The 26,289-nt window shown below is 41.0% G+C and overlaps 3 protein-coding genes across 6 annotated transcripts; 2 read left to right on the top strand and 1 right to left on the bottom strand.

Moving 5' to 3' along the window:
* Window positions 1–876: 876 nt before the first annotated feature.
* txndc9 (thioredoxin domain containing 9) lies at window positions 877–4,024 on the top strand. 2 transcript variants are annotated; one of them, XM_014164692.2, is made up of 5 exons: window positions 877–1,179; window positions 2,480–2,707; window positions 2,839–2,957; window positions 3,187–3,441; window positions 3,668–4,024. In XM_014164692.2, exons 2-5 carry the CDS (start codon window positions 2,522–2,524, stop codon window positions 3,780–3,782), a joined length of 675 nt encoding a protein of 224 aa, XP_014020167.1. In that variant the 5' UTR covers window positions 877–1,179; window positions 2,480–2,521; the 3' UTR covers window positions 3,783–4,024. The 2 variants fall into 2 exon arrangements, with proteins under 2 accessions (XP_014020167.1, XP_045560540.1); XM_045704584.1 differs by lacking the exon at window positions 877–1,179 and adding an exon at window positions 2,317–2,340.
* Window positions 4,025–4,385: 361 nt separating this feature from the next.
* On the bottom strand, window positions 4,386–8,031 carry mrpl30 (mitochondrial ribosomal protein L30). Its single transcript, XM_014164693.2, has 6 exons — window positions 7,986–8,031; window positions 7,717–7,783; window positions 7,422–7,499; window positions 5,403–5,549; window positions 5,037–5,110; window positions 4,386–4,824 (listed from the first exon to the last, which is right to left on the bottom strand). The coding sequence occupies exons 2-6, from the start codon at window positions 7,759–7,761 to the stop codon at window positions 4,692–4,694; spliced, it is 477 nt and encodes a 158-aa protein (XP_014020168.1). The 5' UTR covers window positions 7,762–7,783; window positions 7,986–8,031; the 3' UTR covers window positions 4,386–4,691.
* Window positions 8,032–8,193: 162 nt separating this feature from the next.
* On the top strand, window positions 8,194–17,775 carry mitd1 (MIT, microtubule interacting and transport, domain containing 1). Of its 3 annotated transcripts, none has more exons than XM_014164609.2 (8): window positions 8,194–8,524; window positions 8,618–8,766; window positions 8,836–8,937; window positions 10,862–10,998; window positions 11,188–11,274; window positions 16,816–16,928; window positions 17,105–17,165; window positions 17,291–17,772. In XM_014164609.2, the coding sequence occupies exons 2-8, from the start codon at window positions 8,628–8,630 to the stop codon at window positions 17,384–17,386; spliced, it is 735 nt and encodes a 244-aa protein (XP_014020084.1). In that variant the 5' UTR covers window positions 8,194–8,524; window positions 8,618–8,627; the 3' UTR covers window positions 17,387–17,772.
* The last annotated feature ends 8,514 nt before the right edge of the window (window positions 17,776–26,289 follow it).

Below are 26,289 nucleotides of genomic sequence, written 5' to 3'. Positions count from 1 at the left end.
ACTTCCAAAGACAGCAATTCCCCCTTGTGTCAAACTCCGCGGTAATCCCACGCACAAAAATGGCAAATTGGGCCGTATTTATTGTCAGTTGCTTAATCAAATGCAAAAGAGAAAAACTCGACATTACTTGCGGAGTCCTAAAATGTTTTTTCGATATCTTGTGCCATGCCAGTTATCCACTCTGTGACGATTCTTCGAGGCAAACTAACACTTTGGAACAATTTAACTTTGTCTGGTGTTAACAACTCTTTCACAAATTCTCCTTCCAAATGAGACTTTAGTTTCTTTGCTAAACTCGCCCACCACAACACTTGATTGCATAACATTTTCTCCATCCAAACGAAGTTTCGTAAAGGCGGCTTGTTAGTCACCCAAACCCCGCTGCTGAGCAATTACTTTATCCACACGAAGTTGTCATTGCAACTCATTCAGTTTAGCATGTTTCGAGCTGTAATGCAGCTCCAAATGTGCCTTTCTCATTACTGCAAGTGCATCCCCACAAACTAGGAATACACTTCGACAAAAATAAAATTGTCTTGGAAAACGCGTCACTGCGGATCTACTTTAATTTTATTTACTGTAGCAATTTTTCTGACGTACAGGTGCTCGATGATGACGAGCTGTCTAGCGCTACCAAACATGTTATTTTTGTGGGAAAATGACGTCTATAGCTTTTTTGTTAATGTATAAAAAAAATGGATTAATGAATTGGCTCGGGGGCCTGATCAAACGGTCTCATAGGCCTCCCCCCGTGGCCTACACACAGTGGCCTGCTGTAGCTAGCCAGCTAACTAATAATACATCGTTTTTTAACATTTTGAAAATGTATTTATTTACTAGAATAGGTTCACGCCCACCGAAGCGGCAACCTGTAGAGAAGAGTTGTCAAGCTTCTGCTGGTCCAAACGTACGGTGACTGTCCCTTTCTTGGGCCCAGGGAGGATAGTGGACATCTTGTAGCTAGCACTTGCTTATAATAACCACAACGATTTGGTCTTTACACAATAAAATCCAATATAAGGAATGCAACTCAGGTACTACTGATCAAAGGTGTTTAAAGTGCAACGAGCCTTTATTAATTTACCTGTGACGTAAAGCCTCGGTAATACTGCGTAGTCTTTGCGCGCGCTGCAATCTCTGCAGAAAGTGGATTCTGCCTTTTTGCACGGACCGCTTTTGGTAAGTAGGCTTGCCAGTTTGTTAGTGTGATAATATTGATAAAGTCATGTGCAAATAATACATTCAGTAGGCCCTATTAAAATAATATTAATATAAGAGGTTGTAATCTTACCATGGACGTATGGCTTCAGTGTATGGGCGAAGTCTTGGTCGTTTTGACAGCTCGCTAGCTAGCGTTCTCTGACCGCGCAGCTGTTAGTCTAGTTTCGATACAACCAAGAAAGTTTTTAAGAGTCCAGCACAATATAAAAACTCTCTTGGTTGCATCGAAGCTATTGTTAGCCTAGCAGCTCTACCTGCGGCAGGTCTGGCTTGATGGCGCAAGCTAGGCTAAAACGACTCCAGTGATTGCACCTTTGTTCATTGTGGAACACTTTCTCTTTTTCAACTTTGTCTGAAATATGACGCGATTAATAGTAGGCTACAGTAATTTAGCTAGTTAACAAACATAACGTTAGCTTGAACTCGGACTTTAACTTAACTAACCACTATAGCGAGAAAGCTAACAGACAATGGTAATTTGTTAGTGGTGGGTCACTAATCAAATGGCAAAACTTCTAAATGATTTTAAGACTAGCTAGTTAGCTAACTTTCTAAATGATTTTAAGACTAGCTAGTTGGCTAACTTTCTAAATGGGAAAACTTTAGCTGGTTAGTTAGCTATTTTCATCTATTGAAAACATCCAGGCACAAATATCTTTGCTCAAGGTGTGTCGTTACCATGGTCACCAGCCAAGGTTACAGTATTAGCAAAGATTTGTTTAACTAAACCAAGATATGATGACAGATATGTCGTTTCCAATGGGAACAAATGAGTCATAGTGGGCAGAGCCAAGCACGAACTATGGAATTCCTATTGGCCTGTTCAAGCATACGTCTTCAAATTTCACTTAGCCTACTCTGTGAAGAGCGCGTGTGCATTAACTCATTTCGTCTTTGCACTCCTTGTAAATAACGCGATTTTGGCAAAACAGTGTACACAACTTAGCATAATCTGTTCATAACAGATTCTTGTTTTGGAAACAGAAAACTGTATTGAGATCAAACGTTTAATGATGAGAAAATCCATCTCCTCCGACCACCCGGGGCATTGGGCTTCCTCTCTACCATATTTGGTAGTGTTTGGAAACGTCAAGTGGATGCTGCACATTTATACATCAGGTGAAATATCTGTCTCATTGTTATATCTGTGGTATTCGTTTGCCTTAATCGTTGGGCCAACCATATAAATTAAATCTCTGAAATGCAATCATTCTCATTCTATTCTACTCTTCCCCATCACCATTCTCCCTTCCTTCAGGAATATAGAGTGAGTGTCAGAAGTTTCATTAGGCTCTTCATCATGGCGAGTCAGTCGATGGAGATCATGGCCAAGGCGCTGGAGCAGCAGGTGCTGCAGTCAGCCAGGATGGTGGAGGAGCAGCTGGATGCAGAGCTGGGGAAGCTGGAGCGCATGGATGACGATGAGATGGAAAAGCTGAAGGAGAGGAGGATGGAGGCCCTCAAGAAATCCCAGAAACAAAAGCAGGTAGGAGGAAAAGACAGTGGTCACATTGGCTGAGCCATATGGTGGATGCCAAACAAGCATTTTATTTAGTCCATCCAGTTCTTTCATACCAGTAACACTCATCATGGCATGTTTGTGCTCTGTCCCCTCAGGAGTGGCTGGGTAAAGGGCATGGGGAGTACAAGGAGATTCCCAGTGAGAAAGACTTTTTCCCTGAGGTGAAGGAGAGCAATCGAGTGGTCTGCCATTTCTACAGAGACTCCACCTTCAGGTTTGCAACACAGCAATGTTTTCTTCTCTACCTGTTTTTTTTTCTCCTGCCATTACAGGCCAAAAAACCTACTGCTGTTTTATTGCTGCAAATTAATTGAGATCCGGGGTGAGCTTATCCTCCTAAATCCTAAGAAAAGGATTAGAAAGGGGTTTATTGCCCAGGAAATCTTTATTGCAGCTTCTACCAGGAGCTAACCCTGCTGTCTCCTCTCCCCTGCATTCTAAAGATGCAAGATCCTGGACAAGCACCTTAGCGTCCTGGCCAAGAAGCACCTGGAGACCAAGTTCATCAAGCTGAATGTGGACAAGGCTCCATTCCTGACAGATAGGCTGCGGATCAAGGTGATTCCCACGCTGGCACTGGTAAAGGACGGGAAGACCAAGGACTACATAGTGGGTTTCACAGACCTAGGAAACACAGATGAGTTCCCCACAGAGGTGCTGGAGTGGAGACTGGGCTGCTCCGACATCATCAACTACAGGTACACAGACAGGACTGATTTCCTAAAGATAATCACACCTCTAGATAGAAAGATGATCTGTCTAGGTATTTCCTGTTAGGCATTTGAGGCCATTGGTTCATTTGCAAAAGGAATAAAAAGCCTTACCAGCTCATGCACAAACACAGGCTGATTAGACATTAACAGTTCTACTTAGTTCAGATCAAGTCTCGTAACACCCCTCCCTACACTTTGTCTTCTCTCCCAGTGGTAACCTCATGGAGCCCCCCACCCTGACACAGAAATCTGGTTCAAAGTTCACCAAAGTGGAGAAGAAGACCATCAGGGGGAGAGGACACGACTCAGACTCTGAAGACGACTAGAAGACCCTGTCAGCCTTCAACTTCCGTCTCTCTCGCTGGGCTACTAACCGGCAGAACCATCTCTTCCTGTTTTGTTCCTTTCCCATGTTTCTATAATTTTCCTATTTATCCCAGTCTTCCATGCTTTGTTTTTTGTTGTGTGTGTGGACTTAATCATGAGTTCATATTTAATTACATTCAAGTGATTTTTGGTTGTTTATTTCCAACCTGCAAATAAAAGGATACTTATCTGAACCAATGAACTTTCTGCCCTGACTGACTCCTCTTGATTCCAATTGAAGTCTAGAACTGGAAACCCTCAGACCTGATGCTGTTACCATTTAACATTATAAAGAATCATCCTCGCTAACACTATAGCTAGCTAAATTAACATCGATCCATGTTATTTGTCAACCCGATTTGTGGGGGAAAACTTCAATCTAGCTTTTCATGAGCTACAACCAAGTGCCAAGGTCAGCTGCATTCCACAGCTGCCTCCTTTGTGTCGTCAGTATGATTGGTAGCACAGGTTTGAGGTTTTCTATAAAAATAAGCTGATCATCACTGGCACTTTGTATTTTCCTCTGACTTCCTCGATTGCATGGATGTATTATTCTATACATGTTAATGTTATGTTTTTATTTGAAATATAATACAAAGGGGTGAGCTATAGAAGTGTTTCTCAGTCCAGGTTTAGAATGAACACAGGTACAGGGATTTCCCTAATACAGTAATTTGAATCAGCTGATTTCTGGTAGGCTAGACTAAAACCATTCATTTGTGTTCTATACAGATTGGATAGGTGAAAGCACGGGATCCACTACACAGCCAATCCAGTCATGTCAGTGATTAATTTGAGGAAGGGAGGATGCATTTTCAGTATTCAAACAGGATCACTGACAAAATGGCTTGGGTATAGAGTAGTGCTGGCTATGACTCGATGGCTTTGGACTCTACAGGTTTGAGGAGGCGTCGCACGATCAGCTCTCCTTTGCTGTTCAGGTAGGTGTTGGCCATGTCTTCCTCAGCAGGGAGACCATGGGGAAGCTTCAGTGGCTGGATCCTGAACAGAGAGAATGACGGAGGAGAGATGAGATGGAAGAGTGGTCAAAGTTAATCTATTGAATTACAGCGGATTTCAGTTGTCAGGATCAACCAACCACGCACTCAATTGGAAAACAGTAGCATACACTTGACAGGAATGAACAGATGTATTTAATAATAGCCCTGCGCTAACAAAGTAATAACAGGTCTTGCAAACCCGAGCAGCCTTACCTCACAAGATGCTTGATGAATTTCAGCTGGTTGTTGACTGAAGGGATGTTCTTGTGAATTACAGGTACATATGCCTGAGGAGAGAAGGAGCAAAGAACAATTACAGTGCAACCAAGTTAGCAATCAGAATCATTATTATAACTTGATATTACAGCAAGAGCAAGCACAGCACACAACTGAACTCAATACAAGTCCTATCGGCTCTGCTAGAGGAAAGCCTAGGGGTGGGCAACTTTCAATTAGTCAAATCAGGTGTGTTACAGTTTGGCTGGAGCAAAATCCTGCGCTCACACAGGGTAAGATTGCCACACACTAGGCTATCCCCTCAGATGTGAGGTTATTAATCCAAGCTGATAGGAGCCCCACCTTCTGCAAGCAGAGTCCCTCCACTAGCTTCTTCTCCCAGTAGGGCCGGCGCATAGTGCTCTTGACCCGCGTCACCACGTGCAGCTTATGGGGCTGCTCCTGGTTTCCACCATACTTCTCATGCTCTTGAGACCGCTCGTCCAGAATCTGTAGACACAGAAAGACAGATTTATTACGGATTCAAAGGAGTCGCAAAGGTTTGTTTAAAAATGTAATTTCCATGATCATTGCCATTAGGATATGACCAAAGTGTTATATAATAAATAGAGGGTGCTTATTAGAGGTCGACCGATTATGATTTTTCAACGCCGATACCAATTATTTGAGGACCCCAAAAAAAAAACAATACCGATTAAATATATATATATATATATGTGTGTGTAATAATGACAATTACAACAATACTGAATGAACACTTATTTTAACTTAATATATTACATCAATGAAATCAATTTAGTCTCAAATAAATAATGAAACATGTTCAATTTGGTTTAAATAATGCAAAAACAAAGTGTTGGAGAAGAAAGTAAAAGTTAAATATTTGCCATGTTAAAAAGCTAACGTTTAAGTTCCTTGCTCAGAACATGAGAACATATGAAAGCTGGTGGTTCCTTTTAACATGAGTCTTCAATATTCCCAGGTAAGAAGGTTTACGTTGTAGTTATTATAGGCATTATAGGACTATTTCTCTCTATACCATTTGTATTTCATATACCTTTGACTATTGGATGTTCTTATAGGCACTATAGTTTTGCCAGCCTAAAATCGGGAGTTGATAGGCTTGAAGTCATAAACAGCACAATGCTTGAAGAACAACGAAGAGCTGCTGGCAAATGCAGGAAAGTGCTGTTTGAATGAATGCTTATGAGCCTGCTGCTGCTGCTCAATCAGACTGCTCTATCAAATATCAAATCATAGACTTAATTATAATACAATAACACAGAAATACGAGCCTTAGGTCATTAATATGGTCAAATCCGGAAACTATAACTCCGAAAACAAAACGTTTATTCTTTCAGTGAAATACGGAACCGTTCCGTATTTTATCTAATGGGTGGCATCCCTAAGTCTAAATATTGCACAACCTTCAATGTTACGTCATAATTATGTACAATTCTGGCAAATTAATTACGTTCTTTGTTAGGAAGAAATGGTTTTCACACAGTTCGCAATGAGCCAGGCAGCCCAAACTGCTGCATATACCCTGACTCTGCTTGCACAGAACACAAGAGAAGTGACACAATTTCCCTAGTTAAAATAAATTAATGTTAGCAGGCAATATGAACTAAATATGCAGGTTTAAAAATATATACCTGTGTATTGAATTCATTAAGAAAGGCATCGATAATGATCTTTATGGTTGGTGCAACGACAGTGCTTTTTTTCGCGAATGCACTTGTTAAATCATAACCCGTCTGGTGAAGTAGGCTGTGATACGATAAATTAACAGGCACCGCATCGATTATATGCAACGCAGGACAAGCTAGATAAACTAGTAATATCATCAACCATGTGTAGTTAACTAGTGATTATGTTAAGATTGATTGTTTTTTATAAGATAAGTTTAATGCTAGCTAGCAACTTACCTTGGCTCCTTGCTGCACTCGCGTAACAGGTAGTCCAGCCTGCAATGCAATCTCCTCGTGGAGTGCAATGTAATCGGCCATAATCGGTGTCCATAAATGCTGATTACCGATTTGTTATAAAAACTTGAAATCGTCCCTAATTAATCAGCCATTCCGATTAATCGGTCGACCTCTAGTGCTTATATTTGTCCTGTTCCACACATGTACAAGTGTGTAAACTTAGTATAAAGTGTGTGGTGTGAAATGGACATGCATATCACTCCCCCTGAAACACCCTCGGAGAGTGGGATAATGGCCAGGGATCAGCCATTGACGATGACACTGGAGCAATTAGGGTTAAGGACATTGGTAAGAAACTTTTGCTTTGAGTTGAGGTATTCATTGCATTTAGATTGTATGGGCCTGCCCTTGATGAAAGTCTGCAGCACCCTACCTCTTGTGGGATCCGTGCTTTGGTGAACTTGCTTCGGAATGAAATTAACCAAGGCAGTGGCGTAGTTTCTGTTAAAGCCTGCAAGAATGCACAGACACATAATCAAATATGCAAGGCGTGAAGAGAATAAGAAAAAACAATGTAAGTGAGTGTTATTCTAACTATGGAGGAACACACAGTCGGATGATCCTACAAAATGTCTTGTTCTAACAACCAGTTCTGACTGATAGCTTTAATTTGAGTTACAACTGTCTGCCAGGAAGATAGTCTGCCTTTAATAATTTAGACTCCTTACCTGAATTGGGGAAGGTATGTGAAGACCACGATATAGCATTGCCATATTTACTTGTTGGTTGATAAGTCTAAAGCAGGGAAGCCAAGGTTATAATGCAAAAACTGTTAAATGCGAATTCGACGAGGAAATAGTGATTCTACCGAGCTATAAAGTGTTGTTACTCTAATGTCAATATATTTTATTTAAATTATATTTTCAACAAACATCAAAATACAGCTGATTAAACGCAAACTGAAAAGCTAGAGCGTTTCAGCGCTTACTACACTCACCGGAAGCCGTCAGTATAGCAGTCACTTGCTAACGTTACCGTGCTACTTCAAAGCTTGGTAATTTCGTTCCTGCATGGCTTTCATTTGTTTCAATTTACTTTGTGAAAAAACTTCGCTTTTTTTACAATGTGATATTGTATGATTAACTATATGGTTTGACACATGTTTTTTTTACATGTGTATTTCATAATTCAGTCATTTATATTTAATTTAGGCATTTTCACTTCCGTGGATATGTTGCTCAGGGGAATTATTATTCATGCGTACCTTTATACGGGCCAGCAGACAAACCAACTTCAGGAAGTTAGTGCCATCAGAGGATGATTTTGATCAGATTTACTTTTGAATTAATGGAATGAAATCTCGTCATCCAATTTAGATATAATCTAAGCATGAGGAGTTTAAACAAGGCTATACGAGTTTAAGAAGGGTCTACTGATGCATTGTATTGCCTCTGAAGATGTGCCAAAGAAGACTTGATACCTCAAGCTGACTCAGACGAATTTAATATTCCTGTCGCTGAGCTGTGGACGGACGAAGCATGTGCATACTCTTTTGCCATCTAACCAGGTGAATTACAAATATCCACAACTTGACACATTGAACTCAAAATCTCTGTCCATTGTTACCAGATAGTGAACCATGACGCAAGTCCCTGGTATGGAGACCTCTGCCATCTCCGTCCTGAAACGAGCCGTGGAGCTGGACCAGAGCTCGCGCTTCCAGGAGTCGCTAGTGTGCTACCAGGAGGGGATCCAGCTACTGATGGACGTGCTGAAAGGTAACACACTCACAGTCACAGGGGTATGAGGGTGACATCTGTTTTACTGATCTACTCATCTGTTCACAGCTGTGAAAGATGACTCAAAGAAAGTCCACTACAGACAGAAGATAAAGAGCTACATGGACCGAGCAGAACAGATCAAAGTCCACGTCAACCAACTAAAAGAAGGTAATAGATCTCAGCGAACTGATGTCACTTTCCCAAAGGAATCATTCCTGCACCTTACTGCTGCCTTCTTCTTATTCCTCCTTCCAGGGATGAGCTTTAATTACAAAATAGCCTAAAGACCAATGTATTAAAATACATGTATTTTGTAATTGAAAATACAAAAATACATTTGCAGGTAGCCGGCCGAACATCAACAACATTCTCAGTAACATTTACACAAACGTCTTATTTGCTATGACTGTGATATGTTGTTGTTTATTTACCTTAGTTGGATGCACTGTCACTGGATAAGAGTGCCAAAATGTATGTGAAAGTGAACAACTGCAAAGCACACTGGGTATTGTCATTGACCATTTTACGGGGCCTAGCTCATTAGAGTAATACTGAGCATGCTTTGCAATTGTTAAATTTTACATGTACATTTACATTTCGTTTATTTAGCAGACAATCTTATCACACCATAGTGCCATCAGACTTTTTGTTTCCAATGTAGGGTGAAAGGGGGACACAAAATTGTGAACAGCTATAAAGAAATGGTATAGAATAGTATTTTGTTATTTTGAAAATACAAATTGCAGCTTTTGAAAGGATCTTGTTACAAAATGCATTGGAGTTTAGTTTAGTATACAAAATACTCAGGAGTAATTCAAATACATATACTGAGCAAAAATATAAACGCAACATGCAACTTTCAAAGATTTTACTGAGTTACAGTTCATATAAGGAAATCAGTCAATTAAAATAAATTCATTAGGTCATAAATCTATGTATTTCACGTGACTGGTAATACAGATATGCATCTGTTGTTCACATACACCTTAAAAGAAAAGGTGGGGCGTGTATCAGAAAACCAGTCAGTATCTGGTGTGACCACCATTTGCCTCATGCAGCCCGACATCTCCTTCGCATAGAGTTGATCAGGCTGTTGATTGTGGCCTGTGGAATGTTGTCCCACTCCTCTTCAATGGCTGTGTGAAGTTGCTGGATATTGGCGGGAACTGAAACACACTTATCGATCCAGAGCATCCCAAACATTCTCAATAGGTGACATGTCTGGTGAGTATGCAGGCCATGGAAGAACATAAACATTTTCAACTTCCAGGAATGGTGTACAGATCCTTGCGACATGGGCCCGGGCATTATCATGCTGAAACATGAGGTGATGGCGGCAGATGAATGGCATGACAATGGGCCTCAAGATCTCGTCACGGTATCTCTCTGCATTCAAGCTGCCATCGATAAAATGCAATTGTGTTTGTTGTCCATAGCTTATGCATGTCCATACCATAAACCCACTGCCACCATGGAGCACTTTGTTCACAACGCTGACATCAGAAAACCACTCACCCATACAACGCCATACACATGGTCTGCGGTTGTGAGGCCGATTGGATGAACTACCAAATTCTCTAAAACGACATTGGAGGCAGCTTATGGTAGAGAAATGAACATTAAATTATCTGGCAACAGCTCTCGTGGATATTCCTGCAGTCAGCATGCCAATTGCACGTTGCCTCAAAACCTGAGACATTTGTGGGATTGTGTTGTGTGGCAAAACTGCACATTTTAGAGTGGCTTTTTATTGTCCCATCACAAGGTGGACCTGTGTAATGATCATGCTGTTTAATCAGCTTCTTGATATGCCACACCTGTCAGGGAGATGAATTATCTTGGCAAAAGAGAAATGCTCACTAACAGGGATGTGAACAAATTTGTGCACCCAATTTGAGAGAAATAAGGTTTTTGGTGTGAATGGAACATTTCGGGGATCTTTTATTTCAGGTCATGAAACATGGGACCAACACTTAAAATGTTGCATTTATATTTTTGTTCAGTGTATTTCAAATGCATGTAACAGAAATACTGCCTATCTCTGCCTCTTTCCCTTCTTATCCCTCCCTCTCTCAACTCCTCTCCCACTCAGAGGGGAAGTACCATGAGCAGATCAGGATAGCAGAAGATGCTACAGGCTATAGTTATGAGGTTCTGTTCAGGCCTTACGTCACCGAGGGGCTGACTGAGGTCTGGGTGGAGGACCCTTACATCCGACATATTCACCAGGTAATTTACCTGTACACTATCAAACACATTCACCAGATGATATACTGCAGAAAGGTACTATTACCTCTGGGTGTTCTGCTACCTCAAAAGCTGGTTTGTCTATTAATATGATTGTGGAATCTGCGTTGGATGCCATTGCCATGCTGGTTTAGTCATGAGGTCTTGACTTTGACCCTTCTGCCCTCCTAGCTGTATAACTTCCTGAGGTTCTGTGAGATGCTGCTGAAGGCCAGCTGTCAGGTGAAGAGGATTCACCTGCTGACCTCTCAGGAAGAGGTAACTAACTGTAGGCTAGTAGCAAGGCCCACAAAATGTTGAGATGCCCCTACCCGAGGTGTAACAAAACACAGCCATGTTTTTCCATATCTCTTAGATGTCCCATATATGAAATGGATGGTTGTATAAAAATATGTTCCTTGCAAAAGTGGTTAAATTGATAGATATTGTGACAAACCCCCTTCACTCAAAACGGTGCAGAATAATGCCTGGCTCGAGGGGGAGTGGTCCACATAAGCTCCTGTACCCCAATATTACAAGCTTTGATATTGCTCAAATTTGGAATACAAATTGTCAATTGTCTGCCCAACATACAGAAACACACAACATTAGGATTTCTTAAAGCATTTTGAAAATGTAGATCTGTAAACACACAGATGCGATAGGCAGAAATATTAACTATGAATATTTATGATGAACACTTTTTGGTCTCTGTTTAATAGACAACTTTCCAAGCCAAATAAATGTTCACTCATTCAGTGCTGTATGGTCCTGCCTGATGAAAATGCATACAGTTACACATTTATTTGATGTTGTGGCTATTGTAATTGGCTCTAAGGAACACATGTTGACTCAGACATCGAAATCTATATTTTTTGGTGTCCAAGGTTCCTTAAAGGATTTTTTTTATCTTTAGCCCCTATTCTTGCAATTAAGTCAGGGGGCCATCACAGATTTCTTTATATTTTGCCTCAAATACAATATGGCTACATTTGATGGAGGTTAAATCACCTGTAAATTAGGCCTTTTTTCAGAGTTGTGTACAACACTCATGCCTATAAAGACTGTTGCGAATCAGTTTGATTCTGAATCCAATATGGCCAACATGATTACACTCAATCACCTTCGCCTGCAAACAAGTAGCCCTTGTTCATTTTGTACTGTGTTATTCTGTCTTTAAAATGGTTTCATAAGGCTCTTGCTATATCTAGGACTATGAGTGTCACTGCCATGCCTCTGTTGGTTTGAATAGCCAAAGCCAACTCATTTTTGAATGTGTTCATGTTTTAATCTCATTCAAACACTTACAACATATCAACATTGGGCAATTCCACAAAAATAATAACAAGCCTTTTACGACACAAGCACACCGTAGCGTAACCAAGTTACAGGAACACAACCATAATACAACAGTCAGCTACTCTAGTATTGTATAAAAACTAAGTGTGCGATGTTGATTCAGTCTTTGAGGTGACCAGGACGTGAGTGTCCTTACAGGGTGAGGAGACAAAGTAGCCAGTGGTGGTTGTTGTTCTGGGGTCTGACCAGCTTGCACAGCCAACTGGCCATTCTGGCCAAGCTGCAGCGACAAGGCCAGTATCCTTCCTGTATGGCTGGTGGGGTATTGGAGCTGTGGTGTGATCACTTTCCATTTCTACAGTTCGCTATAGGCAGTCAGCAGATGCAGCTATAGGCAGTCAGCAGATGCAGCTATAGGCAGTCAGCAGATGCAGCTATAGGCAGTCAGCAGATGCAGCTATAGGCAGTCAGCAGATGCAGCTATAGGCAGTCAGCAGATGCAGCTATAGGCAGTCAGCAGATGCAGCTATAGGCAGTCAGCAGATGCAGCTATAGGCAGTCAGCAGATGCAGCTATAGGCAGTCAGCAGATGCAGCTATAGGCAGTCAGCAGATGCAGCTTGCATACCAAAGAGACCCATTGACTAACTGGAATGTTATCCCAGCCTGAATGATGCTGGGGTAACTCCAGTAGTGGAATGGTTGGTGGTCTGGTTGTGAAGGGGAGTCTGTGAAAGGGCTGTCACAAACAGACTTGCCTTTAGACCTTTCCAACACATAATTGACCTGTGGGCAGAGTTGTTTATGTTGAATGTGCTAAAAAGTCCTTCAGGTCACGTCCTACATATTTTTTTAATATTCACTTGGAAACCAGTTAGGATGATAATTTGGCCAACATTAACTGTGGATGGTTGGCATTGATTATGGACTGGGGCACGCACCAGCAGGAGATGTGGAGACTGATCTCAGGTTACGGAAGAGGTTATTTAGTATAGCTAGGTCATAGACTATAACTAACAAGTGTTCGTTGTGAGGGACGTAGCACAGATCCACACACGCATACATTTGAAGATGATCCCAGGGCTTTGATGGACAGTAAATGGGTTGCAGAGGAAGTGGAGCAGATCAAGCATGGTGCACAAAGACCACTATCTCACAGTCAATCCCCAGCCACCATAAACGATCACATACAGCAAGTTTTACCATCCTAAGGTGCCTTTTGTTTGGCATATGTTCATTGCCCACTGGCTCCAGGTCATCTACAAGTCTTTGCTAGGTGAAACTCTGCCTTATCTCAGCTCACTGGTCACCATAGCAGCACCCACCCGTAGCACGCGCTTCAGCAGGTATATTTCACTGGTCACCCCCAAAGCCAATTCCTACTTTGGCCGCCTTTCCTTCCAGTTCTCTGCTGCCAATGACTGGAACGAATTGCAAAAATCACTGAAACTGGAGACCCATATCTCCCTCACTAACTTTAAGCACCAACTGTCAGAGCAGCCCACCGATCACTGCAACTGTACATAGCCCATCTGTAAATAGCCCATCCAACTACCTCATCCCCATACTGTTATTAATTTTTTTGCTCTTTTGCACCCCAGTATCTCTACTTGCACATTCATCTATCACGCCAGTGTTTAATTGCTAAATTGTAATTATTTTGCCACTATGGCCTATTTATTGCCTTACCTCCCTTATCCTACCTCATTTGCACACACTGTATATATACTTTTTTTCTACTGTATTATTGACTGTATGTTTGTTTATTCCATGTGTAATTCTGTGTTGTTATTTGTGTCGCACTGCTTTGCTTTATCTTGACCAGGTCGCAGTTGTAAATGAGAACTTGTTCTCAACTAGCCTACCTGGTTAAATAAAATAAATAAATAAAATTGCCAAACATTACTGCACCGTTTCCCAGACCAGTGCATGAGTCACCCCAGCAGGAAAGCTCATTCTTTACATGCAAGTCCAGTTCAGGTGTCACATGGGCTGGCCAGCCATGGTTGGTAGCAAAATAGTTACATATGAAGGCATTGCACACCAGCAATTTCCAGATGGCATTTTGGCTGTTGAATGGCCTCCTGACAGTCCAGTTCCATGGTGTCTCTGTCTCTAGTAACTGCCTGAGGGGAGGACTGATGGTGGAGTAGGCTTATCAAGGACACTTCTGGGAGATTCAGGATGGCATTGATATTAGAGAGGTGCAATTCATATGACATGTGAAGGCCCACTAAGTTGATGGCATTTCTAGTCATCGAGTGTCAGGTTGTTGGTTCATGGTGGTGAACAGCTTTCCTTATGCGGTTGTCATGTGTGGTTTCATCCTCCCCGTACACCATAAATGTCACCAAGTCAACATATACGGTAACTCCAGGGCAGACAGCCATGATGGTGGACATGATTTTCTGGAAGAAGCAATGTGGCAGCTCAACCTGAACAGGATAAGAGTGCACTGGAGCATCCCAATTTGCATCACAAATGCAGTGAGACAGTGGAAAGTCATGTTGGTTGGATTCAGGTGGAAGTATTGGACTAGCAATGAATCAAAGCTCACTTCTAAATGATAAGGAGGTGACTTAAGAGCCCAACCCTGGAAGGGCAAGTTATACCACAGCAGTGGCAAATTGTAGAGCATGGCAGAAGGTGTCAGAGTCCAGGGTTGGATTCTCTTTCCTTTATTTGGAACCTCCCAGTTGCCTCATTGATCCTCAAAGAGGCGTGTGACTTGGAATACCTGGTGTTGCCATGCCAAGCCGTCTGTTGCCTTTTTTATAGACCCAGACAAAGGCGTTTGAGTGTATATGGTGGGCATATTGGATTCCTAACATAGTTGAAATACACAAAAATAGTCAGGTCAAATCTGAAAAATGTCTCATTTAAATTGTGTACATATACAGGTGATTAAACCACCATTTAATGGTAATGTGGCAGCCATGTTGGATTTTGAGTCAAATCTAGAGGGCCCCCCTAACATAATTGCAGGAGTAGGAGCTAAACATATCAAATCCATAGAGAAACACATTTTTTGCAATATCAGAACTTGCAATATTGGGTTACATGAGCTTATGTGGCCCACTCCCCCACTCCAGCCAGGCATTAATCTGCACTGTTTGAGTTAAGAGGGTGTGTCACAATCTATGAATTTAACCACTTTTTCAGTCAAATATTTTTATAAAACCATCCAAAAACTTGGTTGTGCTTTGTTATACAGTACCTCGGGTTGGGGTATCTCAAAAACTGAAGCCCTTTTAGAGGATTGGCCACTAGCCTACTAACTAACTAAGCCTTCTCTGTTCCACCCCTCTAAAACCTGACTGATGTACATTTAGAATACATTTTCAAAGAAAAGAAAGAGCTTAGCTGAGAATTAATCAAGGAATCTAATATTTTTGCTAGGCAAGAAAGTTTAGAAATAGGCTGATAATTTATTTAGGTCACAAGGGTCACCGCCTTTTGTGAAGGGGAAGTACATGGGCCTCCTTCCAAACTTTGGGGATAGCAACAGATAATCTTCAGGTTAAAAATATGGGTTAATGAATCAGGATCAGGGGGGCAGAGAGCTGCAGCAAAAATGGATCAAGCAAATCAGCTCCAGTGGATTTTTTTTTTTACGTCAATCTTAAGCAAGGCATCTAGCACGTCACAAATAGTAAAATGTTGAAATGAAAACAAAGATTCACTAGAAGTTGACGGGTTAACCGTCAAGTCAGCTAAAGGCTGGCAGCGGGAAGAGCAGTCGATTGACAGACCAGGGTCAACTACACCACCGTTTCTCTCAAATAAAAAGCATCTGAATGAGCTCAGATAACGCAGAAGATCGAATCCTTGGTTTTCTATCTTTGACTCTGAATTGTTTAAAAGGGACATGTTTATCTGCCAGAGGAATAAATATGGAAGATACATTTTCTAGAGCCAACTGCGGGTCAGGAATACAGGAGACAGCTGCTAAATCAGAGTAGAACATGTCATGTAAAAACCCTTGAGCAGAACTTTTAAAAATGTATCTTCTTAATTAAACAAGGATCAGTGTTTTGTTTCGTATCTCTAATCCATACTATGGGACAATGATCACTGAGATCCTATGCAAATACTCCACTAGACCAGTATTTATGGGGGTTATTAGTAAGAATTAAATCAATCAATGAAGAGTTAAAAGGGTTTTTCACATTTATCCGTGTGGGTTTTGAGTTCAATTGAGTCAGGTTAAAATCAATGCATATACTCTTAAATTGATCTGAGGCCGGGGATAGACAATCCAGATTAAAATCCCCTAAAATGACCAACTCTGAGGACAGAAAAGATGTTAAACACTCAGATACAGTACCAATAGCATCGATATCATTATCAATTGAGTATTTGTATTGCAGAAGTTTGAACTGGTAGTAAGAGGTTTATAGCTTAGTTGCTCCATTTGTTTTCTTTAGGGCTATTTATTGTACAGTTATAAACCTACTCAAAATGCCAAGCTACTGTATCTCGTGTTGTTTCCCTGATCCACCTGTCTATGTGTGTGTTGCAGGGGGACTATTCTTCTCAGCAGGCCAGTGCTCTGTCAGAGCTCAAACAGAGTCTACAGAGCCAGGATGTGTGTCTGGACCTCCAGTACTCCACTTTTCACGACAGGGAGATCAGGTACACCATCAATTTCAATCAATCCATTTCCACACCCAGAATGCATCAGTGGCATCAGCTAGCATCAGTGGCTTAGGTTGAATGAGGTCTTTAATGCGCCATATGGCTCATGCACATTATAGAGTCTTTGATTTATGTAGGTTTTATAAACGTGATGATGATGATGATCCCCTAAGGTTTGACAACGGCTGGATCATCAAGATAGGAAGAGGACTGGATTACTTCAAGAAACCAAAGGCAAGACTTCAACTAGGGATATTTCTCCCCTCTATGTTCAGTCTTCACTTTTATATTCTCAAAAATATAGAACCAACAGAATAATAATCCGGTCGTATTTATTCAATGGTTTTTCTCTCCCCCAGGGTCGTTTCTCCATCGGCTACTGTGACTATGACCTGAGGCAGTGCCAGGAGACCACAGTGGATATCTTTCACAGCAAACACACTAAGACATTATAACACCTTTGGAACTGGAGTCTATGGCTACACTGCATTATGCACAGTAGCATACCACTTAGAACTCATGTCCAATACATTGCTCTATTGTAAGTTAAATGCAAGTGTGGATAGGCCTATTGGAACAGAGGGGCTCTCTTTCTAAATGTCTCCCCCTCTGTCCAGTCTGTGTGTACCTGTAAAACACATACCAAGTGCCTTTTTTAAGTCTACATGATCAATCATGTAGTTTGATCTGACGGGGTTGTTTTTTGGGGGCTCCTAATGCTTATTATGTGTATCTGAGGACATTGGACTTGAATGGTGGATCCAAATGATAGTTTGGTTGTTTCTGAATCTTTTCTTAACCTGTTTTTTTTTATTAAACATATGCATATTCTTTAAAAGTATACATAACATTTAGAATTCTCAGAATTTCTTGAAACTGATTGTTTTCATTTCATTTTGTGAATGTAAAGTACCAGTCAAAAGTTTGGACGCAGCGTGAAGGAAAAGCAGCCAACAGGTGCTCAGCATGTGTGCGAACTCCTTCAAGACTGTTTGAAAAGCATTCCAGGTGAAGCTGGTTGAAGGAATGCCAAGAGTGTGCAAGGCTGTCATCAAGGCAAAGTGTGGCTACTTTGAAGAATCTGAAATATAAAATATATTTTGATTTGTTTAACACTTTTTTTGGTTACTGCATGATTCCATATGTGTTATTTCATATTTTTGATGTCTTCACTATTATTCTACAATGTAGAACATAGTTACAAGAAAAACCCTTGAATGAATAGTATTATTATTTTTTTTTCCTTGAATGAATAGGTGTGTCCAAACTTTTGACTGGTACTGTACATGGCGCCATCTAGTGGACATTGAAGTTCGTTCACCTTACAATAACCCTGGAATTGTAAAAATATTACAATGATATGATATTTTAGACTAGAGGGAAGCCAAAATATAATCCCTGTGTGTTAATCTATGATAATTTAATATCCTTAATTATTTATAATTTGTCCTGGTGCTTAAACTGGTGGATTTGATCAGTTTATAATTATTTGGTCGATCTGATTTGACGTTGTTTGCAGTAGACTAAGGGTTAGTCCTGTTAGGATTGGAGAATAGTAAACGTTGGACAGAGGACAGCAGTGGTCGCTCGCAAGCAGTACTAGTATGCTATTATGCTATAGCCTCGAAGTGTAGGACGTGAACTGCCAGTGACACAGCTATGAGCTCCCATCCAGGCTCCACGAATAGTATGATATTCATCTTCAACACCAGCCACGTCCGTATGATAACTACTTTTTGGTTGCCATAATATATAAATGCAAATAAGTAAAGAAAACATATACCTTCTCTGTAAAAAAAAAATACATACTGTATATCCCAAACTGAATTACTTTATCCCATTCAAATAGGGTACCGAGTAGTCATCTGCAGATAAATGACCTTACCATATGGCCAACTTTCATCAAGGTGAACTGAACTGACTGAACAGTCTAGACATTGGTCTCCAAATGCTCTATTTAAAATGTGAAGGTATAATGAGGATAATTAGAGTTCTATTACACATAGATCATTAATGTAGTACATTTCATATGTACAGTGAATAAGGAAAGTGTTCAGACCCCTTGACTTTTTCCACAGCCTTAAATTGATTAAATTTTTTCCCCCCTCATAAATCTACACACAATATCCCATAATGAAGGAAATACTACTTTTTAGAAATTTTTGCAAATGTATTGAAATTAAAAAACTGAAATCGCATTTACATGCAGTACCAGTCAAAAGTTTGGACACACCTACTCATTCAAGGGTTTTTCTTTAAGACAAGGCAGTTGGAACCAAAAAATCTCAAATTTGGACTTATCAGACCAAAGGACAGATTTACACCAGTCTAATGTCCATTGCTCATGTTTCTTGGCCCAAGCAAGTCTCTTTTTATTATTGGTGTCCTTTAGTTGTGGTTTCTTTGCATCAATTCGACCATGAAGGCCTGGTTCACGCAGTCTCTGAACAGTTGATGTCGAGATGTGTCTGTTACTTGAACTCTGTGAAGCATTTATTTGGCCTGCAATTTCTGAGGCTGGTAACTAATGAACTTATCCTCTGCAGAAGAGGTAACTATGGGTCTTCCTTTTCTGTGGCAGTCCTCATGAGAGCCAGTTTCATCATAGTGCATGATGGTTTTTGCGACTGCACTTGACAAAACTTTCAAAGTTCTTGACATTTTCCTGATTGACCTTCATGTCAGATCTGCCTCTAAAAAATGTTTTTGCATAAAATAACATACCCACATCTCAGGACCTGAAGCAAGGTTATGCATATTCTTGATACCATTTGAAAGGATACACTTTGAAGTTTGTGGAAATGTTAAATTAATGTAGGAGAATATAACACATAACACATTCGATCTGGTAAAACATAATACAAAGGGGAAAAAATGCTTTTTTTGTCTTTTTTTGTACTATCATCTTTGAAATGCAAGAGAAAAGCCATAATGTATTATTCCAGCCCATGAGCAATTTAGATTTTGGCCACTAGATGGTGGCAGTGTATGTGCAAAGTTTTAGACTGATCTGATGAACCATTGCATTTATGTTCAAAATTTTGTGTCAAGACTGCCCAAATGTGCCTAATTAGTTTATTAATACATTTTCAAGTTCATAACTGTGCACTCTCCTCGAACAATAGCATGGTATTATTTCACTGTAATAGCTACTGTAAATTGGACAGCACAGTTAGATTAACAAGAATTTAAGCTTTCTGATAACATCAGATATGTCTATGTCCTGGGAAATGTTCTTGTTACTTACAACATCATGATAATCACATTAGCCTACGTTAGCTCAACCGTCCCACGGGGGAACCACGGATCCTGTAGAGGTTTTAAAGCAATAATGGACTGTCATTTCTCTTTGCTTTTTTGAGCTGTTCTTGACATAATATGGATTTGGTCTTTTACCAATAGGGCTATCTTCTGTATACCACCCCTACCTTGTCACAACACAACTGATTTGCTAAAACGCATTATGAAGGAAAGATATTCCACAAATGTACTTTTAACAAGGCACACCTGTTAATTGAAGTGCATTCCATGTAAGGATTGACGCTGGTAGACGAGAAGCAAGTACAGGGAGTGAGCATTTCATTAACAACGGACATGGAACAGGATAGGACAGCGTCTGGACATGAAAACATAACGATGCTGACACATTAATGCTCCGTTCATCTTTCCCTCGAACCTGACGAGTCTCCCAGTCCCTGCCGCTGAAAAACATCCCCACAGCATGATGCTGCCACCACCATGCTTCACCGTAGGGATGGTGCCACGTTTCCTCCAGACATAATGCTTGGCATTCAGGTCAAAAAGTTCAATCTTAGTTTCATCAGACCAGAGAATCTTGTTTCTCTTGGTCTGAGAGTCCTTTGGGTGCCTTTTGGCAAACTCCAAGTGGGCTGTCATGTGCCTTTTACTGAGGAGTTGCTTCTGTCTGGCCACTCTACAATAAAGGCCTGATTGGTGGAGTGCTGCAGAGATGGTTGTCTTTCTGGAAGGTTCTCCCATCTCCATAGAGGAACTCGGGAGCTCTGTCAGAGTGACCATCACCTCCCTGACCAAGGTCCTTCTCCCCCGATTGCTCAGTTGTCCGGGCGGCCAGCTCTACGAAGAGCCTTGGTGGTTCCAAATTTCTTCCATTTAAGAATTATGGAGGCCACTGTGTTCTTGGGGACCTTCAATGCTGCAGAATTTTTTTTGGTACCCTTCCCCAGATTCCCTTCCCCAGATCTGTGCCTCGACACAATCCTGTCTCGGAGCTCTACGGACAATTCCTTCGAGCTCATGGCTTGGTTTTTGCTCTGACATGCACTGTCAACTGCGGGACCTTATATAGACAGATGTGTGCCTTTCCAAATCATGTCCAGTCAATTGAATTTTACACAGGTGCACTCCAGTCAAGTTGTAGAAACATCTCAAGGATGATCAATGGAAACAGGATGCACCTGAGCTCAGTTTCGAGTCTCATAGCAGGGTTTGAATACTTAAATAAACACGTTTTATAAAAAAAAATGTATACACTGCCTTTCAAAGGTTTGGGGTCACCAAGAATTTTCCTTGTTTTTGAAAGAAAAGCTAATTTTTTGTCCATTAAAATAACATCAAATTGATCAGAAATACAGTGTAGACATTGTTAATATTGTAAATGACTATTGTAGTTGGAAACAGCAGATTTTTTATGTAATATATACACAGGCGTACAGAGGCCCATTATCAGCAACCGTCACTCCTGTGTTCCAATGGCACATTGTTGTAGCTCATCCAAGTTTATCATTTTAAAAGGCTAATGAATCATTAGAAAACCCTTTTGCGATTATGTTAGCACAGCTGAAAACTATTGTGCTAATTAAAGAAGCAATAAAATTGGCCTCCTTCATACTAGTTTGAGTATCTGGAGCATCAGCATTTGTGGGTTCGATTACAGGCTCAAAAAGTCTATTTTTGTTCTAAGAAATGAAGGCTTTGATGTGATGTTATTTTAATGGACAAAAACTGTGCTTTTCTTTCAAAAACAAGGACATTTCAAAGTGACCACAAACTTTTGAACGGCATTATGGGGTATTGTGTGTAGATTGATGAGGATTTGTTTTTTACTTAATCCATTTTAGAATAAGGCTGTAACGTAACAAAATGTTGAAAAATGGGAAGGGTCTGAATACTTTCCGAATGCACTGAGTGCGTAATTTCACGGCCGAAGCTTGATTTGAAAATATTTGTTTCAATGAAACATCCGCATGAGTTCCTGCAGAAAATAGATTAAAATCCATAATCGACCTTAATCTCGATATGCGTGGTACTCATCAGGGTTCTGCAATGAAGGAAAATATAATCCCATGGAAACACCACAAATCTTTGAGTGACAGATGAGATTTGTCTTTGACTCTGATCGGGGGGGCATAGTTGGGATGTAGTGAACTACATGTAGTTCAACTAGTTATTTAACTACATTTTGCAGTCATTTGCTGGTAGTTGAACTACATTTTGCAGTAACTTGGTGGTAGTTGAACTACACTGAACAAAAATATAAACGCAACATGCAACAATTTCAAAGATTTTACTTAGTTACAGTTCATATAAGGAAATCAGTTAAAATTGAAATAAATTAATTAGGCTCTAATCTATGGATTTCACATGACTGTAAATACAGATATGCATCTGTTGGTCACAGATACCTTTAAAAGAAAATGTATGGGCGTGGATCAGAAAACCAGTCAATATCTGGTGTTACCACCATTTGTCTCATGCAGCGCAACATGTCCTTCGCATAGAGTTGATCAGGCTGTTGATTGTGTCCTGTGGAATGTTGTCCCACTCCTCTTCAATGGTTGTGCGGAGTTACTGGATATTGGCGGGAACTGGAAGACGGTGTTGTACACGTAGATTCAGAGCATCCCAAACATTCTCAATAGGTGACATGTCTGATGGGTATGCAGGCCATGGAAGAACTGAGACATATTCAGCTTCCAGGAATTGTGTACAGATCCTGGCCATGCAGACTGTCTACCATCTGCCCGGTACATTTGAATCCTGGATTCATCCATGAAGAGCACACTTCTCCAGGGTGCCAGTGGCCATCGAAGGTAAGCATTTACCCACTGAAGTCGGTTACGATGCCAAACTGCAGTCAGGTCAAGACCCTGGTGAGGACGACGAGCACGCAGATGAACTTCCCTGAGACGGTTTCTGACAGTTTGTGCAGAAATTATATGGTTGTGCAAACCCACAGTTTCATCAGCTGTCCGGGTGGCTGGTTTCAGACGATCCCGCTGGTCAAGAAGCCGGATGTGGAGGTCCTGGGCTGGTGTGGTTACACATGGTCTGCAGTTGTGAGGCCGGTTGGACGTACTGCCAAATTCTCTAAAACGACGTTATGGTAGAGAAATGAACATTCAATTATCTGGCAACAGCTCTGGTGGACATTCCTGCAGTCAGCATGCCAATTGCATGCTCCTCAAACTTGAGACATCTGTGGCATTGTGTTGTTTGACAAAACTGCACATTTTGGAGTGGCTTTTAATTGTCCCCAGCACAAAGTGCACCTGTGTAATGATCAGGCTGTTTAATCATCTTCTTGATATGCCACACCTGTCAGGTGGATGGATTATACTGGCAAAGGAGAAATGCTCACTAACACGGATGTACACAAATTGGTGCACAAAATTTGAGAGAATAAGCTTTTTGTGTGTATGGAAAATGTATTTTATTTCAGCTCATGAAACATGGGACCAACACTTTACATGTTGCGTTAATATTTTTGTTAAGTATATATTTAAATCTTGCTTCTGTTACCAGTAGCTAATTACTTTTTTGCCAGGTAGCAGTGTTGCTAAGTATTGGTATGGGGTTCACAGGATGACAGAAAAGAGATAAGATCAGCTGGATAGCTATCTTCCCTGTGACCTGCCCTGTCTGGAACTGCGAGGAGTAACAGCGTAACCTACGTTGCTACCATGACAAAGATCAAAGCCGGCGGGAGTACCGTTGAGCACAGTGGTGTCTCTCTATCACAGCTGAAGGATCTTTTAAACAATCAAAAAGAGTTCTACAAGCAGTTGTTACAACAACAAGAAAATAGCTTCAAGTATTGTGTCCAAATACTGGTGGAGTCAACTAATAAAATAATGGATGACCTGACCAGAGTTCCAGGACCTGAAAAGTGACAGGCCCAGGCCGATAGTGGTCAAGTTCCTGTGGTTCAAGGACAAGGAAGCTGTTCTGGAAAGAGCCAAGATCTTGAGAGGAACGTACATCTTTCTCAACGAGACTATCCTGAAGATGTACGCCATAAGAGGAAATAACTTATCCCAGCCATGAAAGCTTGATGACACCTGGAATGCATTTCAATTAACAGGTGTGCCTTGTTAAAAGTTCATTTGTGGAATTTCTTTCCTTCTTAATGTGTTTGAGCCAATCAGTTGTGTTGTGACAAGGTAGGGTTGGTATACAGAAGATAGCCATATTTGGTAAAAGACCAAGGTCATATTATGGCAAGAACAGCTCAAATAAGCAAAGTGAAACAACAGTCCATCATTACTTTAAGACATGAAGGTCAGTCAATCCAGAGAATTTCAAGAACATTGAAAGTTACTTCAAGTGCAGTCGCAAAAACCATCAAGCACTATGATGAAACTGGCTCTCATGAGGACCGCCACAGGAAAGGAAGACCCATAGTTACCTCTGCTGCAGAGGATAAGTTCATTAGAGTTATTTGGGCTGCACCTCAGATTGCAGGCCAAATAAATGCTTCACAGAGTTTAAGTAACAGACACATCTCAACATCAACTGTTCAGAGGAGACTGTGTGAATCAGGCCTTCATGGTCGAATTGCTGCAAAGAAACCACAACTAAATTACACCAATAAGAAGAAGAGACTTGCTTGGGCCAAGAAACATGAGCAATGGACATTAGACTGGTGGAAATCTGTCCTTTGGTCTGATGAATCCAAATTTGAGATTTTTGGTTCCAACCGTGTCTTTGTGAAACACAGAGTAGGTGAATGGAGGATCTCCGCATGTGTGGTTCCCACCATGAAACAAGGAGGAGGTGTGATGGTGTGGAAGTGCTTTGCTGGTGACACTGTCTGTAATTTATTTAGAATTCAAGGCACACTTAACCAGCATGGCTACCAGACCATTCTGCAGTGATACGCCATCCCATTTGGTTTGCGTTTAGTGGGACTATCATTTGTTTTTCAACAGGATAATGACCCAACACACCTCCAGGCTGTGTAAGGGCTATTTGACCATGAAGGAGAGTGATGGAGTGCTGCATCAGATGACCTGGCCTCCACAATCACCCTACCTCAACCCAATTGAGATGGTTTGGGATGAGTTGGACCGCAGAGTGAAGGAAAAGTAGCCAGCAAGTGCTCAGCATATATGGGAACTCCTTCAAGACTGTTGGAAAAGCATTACTTATGAAGCTGGTTGAGAGAAAGCCAAGAGTGTGCAAATCTGTCATCAAGGCAAACGGTGGCTACTTTGAAGATCTCAAATATAAAATATATTTTGATTTGTTTTTCACAGCTGTCTAGGACCAGTGGAGATGTGGAATCAGGAGCAGGAGACAGAGGGCCGGAGCAACTGTGTTTTAATAATAATAGTAACACGCAATAGCCGTAGGGCACCAGGCGCGTGGCGAAGTCTGCCAGGGGAAAACACCTTCCCAAACTAAGCGCACTGGAAAAAAAAGCGCACGGGGCGCAGCCCGGCAATATAATAGAAAATAACAGATTACAATCGCAACTGTCCAGAGTGAACAATAAACAATCCCGCACGAGAACCCCAACTGAAAATACACACTAAATAACCCCCCACTAATGACAAACACAAAACAGGTGCGAGATAGACAGACAAAACCAAAAGTCACAGAAACAACGATCGGTGGCAGCTAATAGGCCGGCGACGACGACCGCCGAGCGCCGCCCGACCGAGGAGGGGCGCCACCTTCGTTAGATACTGTGACATTGTTGAATACTTTTTTGGTTACTACATGATTCCATATGTGTTATTTCATAGTTTAGTTGTCTTCAGTATTATTCTACAATGTAGAAAATAGTAAAATAAAGAATAACCCTGTAATGAGTAGGTGTGTCCAAACTTTGGACTGGTATTGTATACATACTCTCTGGACTCCGACATTGCTCATCGTAATACATTTATATTTTTCTTAATTCTATTCTTTTACTTTTAGATTTGTGTGAATTGTTGTGCATTGTTAGCTACAGTTGAGGTTGGCGTCATTAAAACTCGTTTTTCAACCACTCCACAAATGTATTGTTAACAAACTATAGTTTTGGGAAGTCGGTAAGGACATCTACTTTGTGCATGACACAAGTCATTTTTCAAACAATTGTTTACAGACAGAT

This window comes from Salmo salar, chromosome ssa21 (genome assembly GCF_905237065.1).
Source record: "Salmo salar chromosome ssa21, Ssal_v3.1, whole genome shotgun sequence".
Lineage (NCBI taxonomy): Eukaryota > Metazoa > Chordata > Actinopteri > Salmoniformes > Salmonidae > Salmo > Salmo salar.
The sequence above is the reverse complement of the archived record's forward strand: the minus strand, read 5'-3'. Positions and strand labels throughout refer to the sequence as shown.